Source organism: Ochotona princeps, chromosome 27, assembly GCF_030435755.1.
Source record: "Ochotona princeps isolate mOchPri1 chromosome 27, mOchPri1.hap1, whole genome shotgun sequence".
Taxonomy (NCBI): domain Eukaryota; kingdom Metazoa; phylum Chordata; class Mammalia; order Lagomorpha; family Ochotonidae; genus Ochotona; species Ochotona princeps.
Window position 1 is genome coordinate 7,388,584 of NC_080858.1, and position 13,072 is coordinate 7,401,655.

The 13,072-nt window shown below is 49.2% G+C and overlaps 1 protein-coding gene across 1 annotated transcript; it reads left to right on the top strand.

Annotated features, from left to right (window-relative positions):
- Positions 1 to 3,640: 3,640 nt before the first annotated feature.
- On the top strand, positions 3,641 to 9,305 carry MANSC4 (MANSC domain containing 4). Its single transcript, XM_004592677.2, has 3 exons — positions 3,641 to 4,459; positions 7,210 to 7,344; positions 8,668 to 9,305. Exons 1-3 carry the CDS (start codon positions 4,231 to 4,233, stop codon positions 9,303 to 9,305), a joined length of 1,002 nt encoding a protein of 333 aa, XP_004592734.1. The 5' UTR covers positions 3,641 to 4,230.
- The last annotated feature ends 3,767 nt before the right edge of the window (positions 9,306 to 13,072 follow it).

A 13,072-nucleotide genomic window follows, 5' to 3' on the forward strand; every position in this document is an offset into this window, starting at 1 on the left:
AGAAGAAAGTCATCAGTGAAAGAAGAAATTTGACCTCTGATTACATTTTTGCTTCTTACTTTGTAATTTTAACTGTTTCATAGTAAAGTGCTGGCATTTTCCATTTGCTTTATAATATACCAGGAACAAGGAACTAACATGTAAGAAACACAGAAATAATTCCAGTAGTTTCTTGCCTCCCTGGACACAAGTTAGGACAGCAAGCTGCATCTGTGCTGTGTCCTGCTCAGTTCTTTTCTGGGATCCTGTGTCACCTGACATCCTGACAGAATCCCATGCCACACACACACCTGTCACACCTCCACCCCTTCGGGCAGGGTGCAGGGGGGTAGGTGAGTGAACTGCCTCTTAGGGAAGGGCAGGTGCCAGACACTGCCCTGGGGAGGCTTGTGTTGTGAGGCAGCCCTGCCTTCTAGATGCTTGGGCGTGTGAGTGTGCTGTGCCCAGTGAGCAGCCAGGCCAGATCCTGCGGTCAGCCACGAACACAGGCCCTTAGTCTGCCCTCTTCCTCCAAAGGATTCTTTTGTTTCCCAGCTGTCACAGATAGGCTTCAGAGCGGTGTTTTCTTACCTTTTTAAAACAGAGCAAAGAATCACACTCAGTGAATGATGTGCGTTAGAAGGGCAATTTGAGGGCAGTCACATTGTTGGAGCAAGATCCCCCAAGGGATGGGGAATCTAGGGTGTCTGGCTCTGATCCCGCCAGCCGCCTGGCTCCCAGCGGTGACAGCAAGCTCAGGACCAGGAGTGTCCTAAAGGATAAAGTGTTTCCATAAGTCACACGGTAAGTTTTCTGTTAAACTGGAAATGTAAAAGCAATGGAAACTCCTTACCTAAAATACTATCTCTAGGCTTCAAGAAAATATTGCTTCCACTATCAAAACCACTTGAACCAGACCCTCGGAGCATGCCCCACATTAGGGACCTGGGGTGGGTGGGAGACTCGGTGGGGCTTCTCCCTTAATATTCCCCTTTACCTCAGATACGTGAAGGAAACAATATGGAAATAATAGTCTTACCCACTTTCCTGTAGCCCTTGAACCTTTTTACCTTAATTAACTATGTAAAGATTGTCAAAAATATAATTTAAAAAATGGAAAAAGTTTTTAAAAAAGTTACTAAAAACATATTGCTTCCTATAGTTGGAAAAATAATCAAAGCATATGGGGGTGGGGCAAAAGTCACAGCATAACAAGTAAAGCCACCTCCTATGACAAGCAGCATTCCAAAAGGGCACTGGTTTGAGTCCTGGCTGCTCCACTTCCTATGCAGTTAACGTGCCTGGGAAAGCAGTGAAGATGGCCCAAGTGCTTGGGCTGCTGTACCTACATGGGAGAACCGGAAGGAGCTGCTGCTTTCCAAATGGCGCAGCTACTGCCTCTGCAGCCATTTGGGGGAGCAAAGAGAAAATCTCAATCTTTTCCTCCCACCGCCACCCCAGAACCTCTGTAAACTCTGCTTAAAAAAAAAAAAAAAAAAGAGGAAAAACACATGGGGTGTTTCACGGTGTTTAACAGTTATTTTAATAACTGTTCAATTCAAGCTGAGAATCCTCACACAGACAAAACCTCCACAGAATTTCTGCCACCTGGCTCAGTGTTTTCCAAATAAAGTAAAAGTTCTGGTCTCCAGAATCACCAGAATAAGAGGTTTTTAAGATATGAATCTCATTTCTTTAAAAGCAATTTTAAGGTTTATATGAAAAGGAAGAGGAGAGGTGAGGAAGAGACAGGAGGGGAGATAGATTGAAGAGAGGCAGAGGAGTGATGGGAACCATTCTCTGGTTCACTCCCCAAAGAGCAACCATGGTTATCCCCTGTGTGGTGGCAGGGCACCTGGGCCACCTTCTGCCGCTTCCACAAGTGCACTGGGGCCGGGGGTGAGGGGAGGAGAGTATTAGCAAAGTCTTAGGCTAACAGCACAGTGCTGAATCTCACTTGTTAACTCTCAAGAGCACATCACTGGAAGGAAAGACAGTGTTACCACCCTGTCCCAATGCAAGGGTTCTGTGAATTTGAGCTTTGTAAGTAAATTCCTCCTCCAAGGGCAAGTTGCGAAGCTGTGGCTGATGTCTCCCTCCCCTCTGCTTCCACCTGTCCTTTTCAAAAAAACTTGGACCCAAGAAGTTACCTACTTCCAAACTGAATGCTTACGTCATCACAGCATGAGGTTTGTTGAAAGATGTTTAAGTGTACTTTTATACTGGAACTTGTTAATTCTCTAAAATGAAGTTTTGGGGTGATTCTTTGGCCTAGAGTTTAAGACCTCAATCAGAAAACCACGTGGAGCCCTAGGCTCACTTCCAGCTCCAGCTTCTACCTCCAGCGTCCTGCTAATGTGCACCCTGGGCTGCTCCAGCTGATGACTTCAGTAGGTCTCTGGCCATGAGTTCCTGCCACTCAGGTAGCCGACCTGACTTAATTATGGGCATTTGGGAGGGAACCTGCTTGCCAGGGTAGATGGAGGGGCTGTCAGCTTACCCTCTCTCCCCCCATCAAACAGAGTAAAATATGTAAGACCTTCTTTAGAAATGCACTAAAATAACACTTTGGCATTCATTTGAATATCCTGCGCCAGCAAAGTAGTTAAACAATTGTGGATTGTTTCACTACCCGCGCAGGGCACATGAAAGCTACGAGGAATCGAGTGTCACAGCAGAGAAAGGACAAGCGATGTGACCAGGAGGTCACAGGGTTAGAATGTGGTCTCTCCAGTTTATGCGCCCAGGGCTTGTCCTAACAGGAACAGCAGGAACCCTCGTCACTTTCCATCACTCCTCCACCCTTGACTTTGCCACCAGAACACCCTGCCTCTCGGAGCACACGGGACAATCAAATGAGACTGCTGGCAGGTGAGCCACTGAAATCCGCTTTTTCTAAGAACCTTGCTAGAGTTCGGCTTTATGTTCAGGCTATGCAGGTACTTATGCAAAGGCTAGGAATTAGTATTCAATTTTTGCCCAGAAAAGTAAAAAGTTTAAAGTTATTCAGCCTCAGGTGTCTTCCTCTTCAGTATGATTATTAGTGTTTTATGTTTCTAAAAGTCAAGATATGCAATAAGTAGGCTGCCTGTTGCTAGGAAACAGACCAAGAGATCAAGGTTCAAAGAATACGCACAGTCCGGGTTTCATGAGGTTAACGCAGAAGGCAGGCGAGGAACGGGCCACAGGGGAGATGCTGCCCTGCCTCTGCACCTGACCTGCACAGCTTCAGCTCTCTCACTTGTTTCAAAGTACAGCTCTTGATGCCAAAGTTATCATGAATGCATCAGATACAAAAAAAAAGACATCAGTGTCATTTCATGGGATGCAGAGCCAACGAGCTTCAGAAAAGCAAGAGGCCGCTTTCCCTGCCTGTGCTAACATTCCAGCATCACAAGGGCAGCGATTCCATTGGTAACTGGGAGCTCTGAAGCGTGCCCATGTCTCAGCAACTCCTTGCATTCCAGTCGGATGCTGTGTCTGTCTTCACTCACTTCTCGGGGCTGTCTCCTTTGCAACCTGCAACCCGGATATCAGAAAATGGATTATTCAGCTAACCCTACATGGAGCCGCTTCAGAATTCTCTCCCTTCAAGCAGGCTTCTTGTTCTTGGCTGGCTGACGCACACACTGGTCATTGTGGTGCCTCTGTCTATATTTTGAGCACAGTCCTGTGGCTGGATCTTTAATCTCCTATTAATGAAAACTTGTGACTGTCCCCCAAGAAGTGACCAGGGCCTGTAATAAACGTTTTTGCAATTATTGCCAGCTTAAAATTTCACTTTCCCTTTTTATTGACTTCTTCAGATTTTTATTTAAAAAGAAAATTTGGAAAGAAATCCTAAGGCAGGATAGAAAGTGATTATGAAGGGAGCATGCATACCGGGACTTGAAGCAGAGACGGCTCTGGAGGCCTGCAGTGTCCAGCAAGCTCCTTCAGGAACCAGCCTGGCTTCTGCAGGCCCTTATCTGAGCTCTCTGGCTCTGGGATTGTCTTCCTCAGAAAGACTCCGACTAGGATTTCCAGTCTTTGTGCTGGCTCTGAGGAGGTGCCTGTGACTTCAGTGTCACAGGAACAAGAAAGGCAGAGGATCTGTGCCTGGGAGGTGTCCAGGAACTGGGCCGCGTGGGGCCTTAACCAGGGGGCAGCTGGTGGCCTGGGAGCAGGCTCTCGGGGTGAGCCCCCCTCCCGTGCATGCCCGCCCTTGTCTAGAGCCCCTTCTTTCTCGCTGTCCCCGGCCATCCCCAAGAGATGCACGTGGCCACGGTGGCCGCAGCAGGGCTCCTGCTCCTGGCCGCTGGCGGGGCATGGGGCGCCCTCTGCTCACCCACTGTCTTCTACCGGGACTGCTGGATCCGACGCTTCCCGGGGCTCCTCATCGACCTGGAGGAGTCTCAGAAGCTGGGAGCCCAGTTGCTGCGGTACTACTCCGAGACCACGGGCCAGCGCTGCAGCAGGAGCTGCTGTCTCCACAAAGACGGTGAGTGCACACACGTGCTTGCTCAGGCAGGCTCGTAAGCCTGGCGCACAGAGAGGCCAGGGATGCCGCCGCTGGGAAGGAAGGGGGGACCAGGGAGCCTCTGGGGAATCCTGAGGGGCTGGCAGCAGCAGCCGCGACCCCATGACCCCTTGGTTTTGCTGGATGGCTGGGTGGAAGCTTAACTCAGGATGCATTTGTGATCTCAAGTCCAGGAAGAACCTTACAGTTTGCTTCCTTCCTTCTCCAAGCACCAGGGTTGCAGGTCAGATGTTGAAAATGACCAAGTTTAGGCTCTAGTGAAAGGAATCCAGGTCTACTCGTATTACTGCAGGCAGTTGGGACAAAACATGCCAAAAACCACACACACAAAAGTAAACGTATTTCCAAAGTTTCTCAAAAGCTGACAAGTTTTTTGTCCAAAAGGGTGTGGGTGTAAACATTCTCTATAACTTGGTCAGGATGTACAATTAGGAAAACAGCTCTAAGTTGCAACTGACTAAAGATTTTTTTTTTTTTTACATTTTATTTTCCTCATTTTCCCCTCAAGCTTTTAAAGCTACTTGGAAAGGAACAAAAGGAAGACAGCCCTTAAGTAATTCCCTGGGTTGCTTGATCCATGCTTTGTTTCTGTGGTTGGATAATTGCTCCCGAGCTGCCAAGTCCTCAGTGCCTTCTTGCGGACGGGATTTCCAAGGGGGAAGCTGGAGGGGCAGCTAGGAGACAGCAAACTCTGTGCCAGGAACCTCCACCTCAGCATGGGAAACGCAGGGCCACGGCACGCCTTCAAGGCTTCCGCAGGCACCGACAGGGCAAGGAAGCGAATAAAGGGAACCCCTATGGGTAATAATGGAACTTCTTGTTGCTTCTGATTCCCTGGGGATGCAGAGGCCAGACTGTCCTGGAATTTTCCCAGGGCATCAGGGGCCCAGCCTCTCCAAGCTGTGGCCCCAGCACCTGCAGTGTCCTGTACCTTGCCACGGTCTAGCGGCCCTACAGCTACTGAGTGGGCCACATGCTTCCTGCAGAGGGGCAGGAAGTCCCTCTGGGAGCCAGGGCGGAAACGCACTCAGGAACCCAAGACTCCTTTCAGTCATTCACCTGTGACGGCAGCAACTCCTTCCTCCTGAGAAACCGTCCCCGCTGCACAGGCGACTTTTTGTGGTATTTCATGTCCTTTCCACCTTACAGAAAAGCCCACAGGGAACGTGTGTGTGGGGGAAGCAGTGTTGCGCACTGTCATCCTGGACTTTGTCCTGCTGGGAGAAGACGGGATGCAGAAACAGGAGGATGTCCACAAGTCAGGGGCAGCTGCACCGAGCCACACGTCCCCCACCCCCGGAAGTCCCATGGGGACTGCCTGCCAGCGGCAAGTCTGCAGTAGCTGCAGCACCAGGCGCTGGGGCCTGGCAATCACACAATCGCCCTGTAATCCCACTTTATTAAAAAAAGTTGATGCCTTTGACCAAAGGGCATCTCATATTCCATGATTCCTGTCACACGGCATGCCTCACAGAGGATACTGGGGACTGGCACTGGGCAGATCAGACTCAGGTTGTATTGAAATAACACAAGGAGCCCCATTGCTTAGCAAATGGGAGATAGGGCCTGTTGTGATAGCCTAGCGGCTAAATCCTCACCTTGTACTCCTAGGATCCTATATGCTGGGACTGGTTCATGTCCTGACAGCTCCACTTCCCATCCAGTTTCCTGTTTGCAGCCTGGGAAAGCAGTCAAGGATGGCTCAAAACCCTGGGCCCATGAATCTACAGGAGAGATCTAGAAGCAGCTCCGGGTTTCAGATCAGCTCAGCAACGCCACAGCAGCAGCTTGAGAAGTGAACCAGCAGATGCAAGATCTTTCTGTCTCTCCTTTTCTCTATAAATCTGACTTTCCAATAAGATAAATAAATAATCTTACAAAAAAAAAAGTGGGGAGTGAGTGACATGCCCCCAGCCACTGGACTCCACAGGCTGACCTCCTGGCCTTGTCCTCTCCCTGCCTCCATTTATGGTCCCGTTGGACTTCCTGCAGTTTTTTTGCACATGGGCTGCAGCACACCACAGCTGGGGCCAAGGTCAAATTTAGGCGGCCTCTCTGGTGAACAGTCACGACTCACTACTCGTGACATCCTTCCCAATACTCCCAATTCCTCTGCAATAGCACCTGTTGTTTTTCCCTGGTGATTCCCATGGCATTCCAGGAGGGCACTACTCCTGGAGGAAGGGCCCACGTGGAATGGAAAGAGCCAACGATTACTACAGAAAACCAAGGGGTGCATTCTGGGTCAAGGCACTGTCCACATTCCTAGCAGCAGTACCCGTGGTCTGGACTGTTCCGCGGAAGTCTAAGAATAGCCCAGTGCCCCTGAGGGAAATGCAAGTTACCCAGAGCTCAGCCTACTGCTGGAATCAAGACCACACACAGGGGGCTTGCATGGTGGCGTGGCAAGTGAAGGCGCCAGCCACAGCAGCAGCATTCCGCAGGGGCATCGGTTTGAGTCCCAGCTGTTCCACTTCTAATCTAGCTCCCTGGTGATGGTCTGGGAAAGCAGCAGATGGCCCAAATGCTTGAGTTGTGGCATGCATGTGGGAGCCCAGCAGGAAGCTCCTAGATCCTGGCTTTGGACTGACCCAGGTCCACTGAGGTCATTTAGGGAGTGAACCAGCAGATGGAAGATCTCTATGTCTCTCCTTCTCTTACTCTTTCAAATAATAAACTCAAAAGACCACTTGCCTGCGTCCCTTTCACAGTCTCCTGCAACGTGGCTGTCTTCCACCATGACCCGGTTCATGACAGCGTCAACTGCCTCCACGTCCACTGCCCCACGCTGGAGAGCTGCGTCCTGCAGCCTGCACCTGGTGCCATCCTGTACAACATCACAGGCGGTAAGGCTGACCTACTTCCGGACTGTGGAGAGGGCTGGGTGACTCAAGCATAGACAATGGTGGAGCCTAGAATCTGGCTGGCAACAGCCATGTGTAAGGCCTAGATGTGTCATTTTCCAGGGAACTCAGTCTGGGAAGTTTTGGATACCAGGATCAGAAAGTCTAGGGAAATTCCCGTAAGCTGGGCATGTTCCTCAGGGAAGAGTTCATTCCAGCTGTGAACAAACTGCTGGTGACTGCGCTGAGGTTCGTCTATCCCGGGAACCTTCATAAGCAGACCATGTGGGGGATTTCTACCACAGTGGCTGAGGGTGCCACTGGGAACCCAAGAAAGCAGCTGCTTTGTGATTCATGGAGTCTGCATGCGAGGGCTCTATACAATGATTGGGAACAGGGAGTGGGAGCAGGGAGGGTGCAGCAGCTAACTGCCACCTGGGATGCCCACACCCTGTGAGGGTGCTCCCAAGCCCAGCTTCTGGCCAACACACACCCTGGGAGGCGGCAGTGGTCAGGACCCAGGAGCCACTCACAGGGGAGGGCTGGGCAGAGTTCCCAGCTGCTCCCCTTCCCAGCCAGCTCCGTGCTAATGTGCCTGGGAAAGCAGCAGGAGGCAGCCCAAGCAAGAGTTCCAGACCACTGCAGCCATTTGGGGACTAAGTCAAAGAATGTAAGATTGCTCTCACTTCTCTGTCTCTTGCCCCTCTCTGTAACTCTGCCTGTCACATCAATAAAATGCCTTATCTCAGATGTGCCTAACACGGGCCATAACTGTGTGAAAGTCCTGATGGACACAAAGCCCTCTGTTGCTATGGCTGCACTTGTTTCTAACAGAAAGTATCCTGGAGAGTCAGAATAGACTACAGTAAAGCCAATATGCTTCAGAGCCTTTTGGAAGGACAAGATGCTAGACCCTAAACTTCACTTCGCTAAGGCACAGAGGCAATATCCAAACTGTGCCAAAAGGCTTTCTCTTGGCAACGAAAAACGAAACAGGGCTACACATGCAGCCCAGTGGTTAAGAGGCTCCCATTCCTATTGAATACTTATGCTTGATTCCTCCCACTTTCTGCCAAGGCAGAGCCAGGAAGGCAGAGGTGATGGCTCAAGGACTGGGGTTTCTCCCACCCACGTGCGAGACAAGGCTGGAGTACCTGGCTCCCGGCTTCAGCCTGGCCCTGCCTGGCTGGCTGCTGTGAGCATTCGGCGACTAAACTATTGGAGGAGAGCTCTCTAGGTATCTATCTCTTTCTGTCTCTGCTTCACAAATAAATAAATTCCTTAAAATAAAATACTAAATGGAATGTCGTCTTGTTTCTCTTTCAGCTATCGACCCAGATTTGCTAGTTTTTGGCCAGTCACCACCTACATACCTGCACACGCGATCTTCCCCTAACAGCTGGGACCGACTAAGGATCCTCAAAGCCATGAACGCAGACCAACAGGAGCCCCCCAGGGCCAAGCAGATGACACTGGCAACTGAGACTCCACCATCAACCACACCTTGGGATCTGGCTGTAAACACAAGCAGTACTACTTATTCCAAGGAATTAGCCACAGATTCATGGACACAGTTCACTTCTGTTAGCACCAAGGTCAGCGGGGGGCCACCCAGCAGACAAGATATCGACAACAAGACCATCCCTCCCTCCTTTGGGCCTCCACACACAGCCCCTTCTCACACACCTGTCCCACTCCGCCTCAACAGCAGCAAACAGTCACCGAACAAGACCAAGGGGTCCAACAGCGGGAACCACACGCCCGGCAACGGAGAGGAGACGCCGCAGTGGGGTGCTGTGACTGTCACAACGTGGCGGGTCCCCGTGGCCCTGGGTAGTTCTGCCCTCTTGCTTTGCTGTTGTGCAATCTTCCTGGCATGTGGGTGCTGTCGTAGGCAGCAGGGCCGGTACAGTCCAGGCCAGAGAAAGCCAGGACTCAGGCAAAGTGAAACACATATACACTGAGGGGGAACTCCAAGGTTCCGGCACAAGTGGAGACTCGCAAGGGCATCCAGTTTAGTTTTCTGTAAGACGTGGAGGTTTGGTTAAAAAGTAAATAATCACACGGGATGCCGCCCTCTGCCAATCTCTAAGAACGGCAGATGTTTTATGAACTGGCTGCTTCTCTGTCCTTTTCGACTGCTTTCAGGGTAGTCTGCCTCCACTCGTGTTCTGAGACTCTGCTCCATGACTGTTAGCGGAGCCAGGCTGAGAGCTGCAGCTGTCACCGCTGACGATCCTAACGCCTCCTGGTGAGGTCCACTGTCACTAACCATTATACACATACAGACAGCTCATTACACTGACGGGGAGCAGGAGGCAAAAAAAGGCTCAGGATCTTGTCTAAGTCACAGTTATTCAGTAGTGAACCCAGAACTTAATTCAATGCAAGCACTCTAGTTCAAAGGTCTGTTGTCGGAATCTTCCAAGATTAAGGACCTCTGGTTTGTAATGAGCATGAAAAGAAATAAATACTTAGACAATGCAATATATCATCAGATGTATCTCCTGGTGACGAACATCACTACTATGGCTCTAAGCTTTCTTTCTGAAAGCTAAACTTTCTGATTTATTAAGCTTTCTGCTTAATAACCTTTCTCAACTTCAGTCTACTTCCTTTTCAGAAGCTGCCATGCCCTTCGGTGATGTTGTTCTCTGAGTCTGCTGGAGCTACTGGAGAATAAAGCTCAAGAAATCTGAGCTGACATCCCTCACTCATGCCCTAAGTCTTCCCAGGTATACATGAGCTGTGCCCAGACCTAATCCATTCAAATAGTTTTAAGGCTCAGCGCCTCAAAATGCAGAAAACTCATACTCTAATGATCCCATAATGCAGTCACTTCATCTCATTCCTGAGCTGTGTTAATGTGAGAGCAGACAGTCAAACACAGCTGGTAAGCATGGAGAATAGATGCGGGGAAATCTCACATACATGCGTAGTCCCACTGCTTTAGATGGTCACTTGTCCGGCTGCTTAAGAGACGCTTCTTTTTCTTTCCCCAGGATGGATAATAGCTGCAAAAAGAGATCAACTGTTTCCTCCAATATAAAAGAAACATACAGGATCTATGTTGGTGGAATATTAGCAACAAGTCAAAATCCAATCTAAAAATGTTCCCGGTAGTTACAGTGCCGCTGGAGGCACCACCATTAGGTTCCGCAGGGCCTGGTCTGACTCCTGGCTCTGCTCCTGACGCCAGCCTCTTGTGCATCCCTGTGACGCAGCAGGTGATGGCTGTTACTGTGACCCCGCCACCCGCGTGGGAGACATGGGTTGAGTTCCCAGCTTCTGGACTGGAATAGCCCTTGCTGGCTGTTGTGGGCATTTGTGGAGTCAATCAGCAAATGGAAGATCTGTCCCTTTGCCTTTCAAATAAATAAAACAAACAAACAAAAATGTTAAAGCTTATGTCAGTTTAAGTTACTGACTCATAATAGCAGATATCACAATTTTATCAATATCTATTCTGAACCATTGCGGGGGAGAACCCATGCTGGGTAGGGTTATATTAAGGTTTACATCATCCTAAAATCACATTTACATAAATAAATCAGTAAATCGTCTTTCCAAGTTTTTCCTTATTGCGATTTCTCAGAATTTTACCTTAAGGTTAACAGTTTCAGAGAAATGACCATAATTTCAGGAACACACCTAATTACCTTTGTGGAAAACACTTACTTCTCTTCTTCCTTACCTATTTTAAAAACATATTTTCATGTTTAAAAAGCAAATTTTTATGTCATTGAAAGGCAAAGACAAAGAGATCTCCCATCCACTAGTTCGCTCCCCAAATACACCAACAGCTAGAGCTGGGCCAGCAGTCAGGAACTAGGGTTCCATCCAGGGGCTCCCACATGGGTGGCAGAAACCCAAGCATCACCTGCTATCTCATAGGGTGAACAATCCTGGGAATCTGGAGTCAGATGGGGTAACATGGACTTGAACTCCGGGCATCTCAACTGCCAGACACCAGCCCCACACACCCCTTCAGTCTATCAGACAGACTGAACAGGCGTGGACTGCACCAGCGGCCCATGCCAGAGCCAGGCAAAAAGAAAACAACTGGGACAAGAAACGACCTTCTTACGGAAAGCCAGAGGGACCAAAGAAATTCCGAGTGGAATTCCTAATTTTATTAAGAAGCAATCACTTGGCCAGTAGTCAGGAAACCTTTTCAACATTGTAACTGGACAGATTACTGTGAAATACTAAGCTAGCAAGGAAATATATAAACAAAGAACTAGCGTGTTCCACAGTGAGGAGACGAGACGATCTAGTTTTTCAGTTCTCTGTGTGTCCCAGCAACTTCTGAGTTGCAGATTAATTTTGAAGTCAGAGAAAACTGTTGTTGAAGCAACAGTGTACCCTCGCAGCTTCATTCCAAGGACAAGCACGGCAGCATTCACCGAGTACACACTGGACTGGCAAACAGGTTATACATGGGCCTAGGCAATGACACATGTGCTCCCTGGTCACTAACTACAGCAGCCACGTTACCTGGTGCAGCAGTTGTGTGTTAATCTTATTGCTCTAAGTGTTTGCCATTTGGTGTCGTGTTGGACTTAGCCAACCTGCAAAAGGACATACCCCTCCATAGGACTGCCCACACTCCTTTGGTAAAATGTGGGTGTATTCCCCCAAATCACCTCCCAGGTCGACTCCTGGGAACTCAATGAAAGCTGTTAAGACCAACAACCATGAGTTATTACAGGAAATGATACAGATTAAAATCACCCAACGTAAGCAGCACACAGGTTTGAGGCCAGGAAGGTTCTAGATCCTTGGCTTCTGGTGTCGTCTGCCCGAGGCAGGACCTGCTGCTCCCACAGCGCCTGTGGATCAGTGTGCAGAGTGCTGCCAGCCAAAGAAAAGGCCTAAGCCTCAGCATTCAGATGACTGGGGCTCCACTAAACAGGGACAGGTGAATGACTGGTAACCCAAAGTCCCTATCCTAAATCATCTTAGCTGCCTTTTTGGCATGCCTGGCCCTATTGTCAGCTATTTCAGGGGCTGCCCCGCACACCTACAAACTAAGGCAATCCTCCTGGCATGACATGTTACCTCCCAGAGGCCAGTGCAAAGGCAAGGCCCTCTTTGGGCAACGTCAAACTTTATTACACATTCATATTGGCTCTGCTTTCACTATACCCAGTAATCACACGGGACAGATGACTCTTCAGAGGTTCCTAGGTGATCAATTCTTATCCACACTTCCTTCTTAAGCCTGTTTCCATAACAGTTTTCCTTAACTCTGCAAGTCTCTAACTGTACTGATATTTTAAATGTCTTCAAGTATGCTCTAAACATGATCAGGAAACCAGCTGGGTAGTATTTGGTATAGTAATTAAAGCATGGTTTTGGGGCCCAGTGCATGCGCCAGGATCCCATATGGGTGCCGGTTCTAATCCCGGTGGCCCCACTTCCCACCCAGCTCCCTACTTATGGCCTGGGAAAACAGTCAAGGATGGCCCAAAGCCTTGGGACCCTGCACCCACGTGGCAGACCTGGATGAAGCTCCAAGCTCCTGGCTTCGGACTGGCTCAGCTCCGGCCGTTGCAACTGCTTGGGACTGAAGCAACAGATGGAAGATCTTCCTCTCTGTCTCTCTTCTTCTGTATACCTGACTTTGTAATAAAAATAAATCTTTACAAAAAAATTGCACTTTTATCTATTTTCATTCACTATTCTGTGCTTCTGAAATACAATATAACGCTTCCTCCTTTCTGAACTT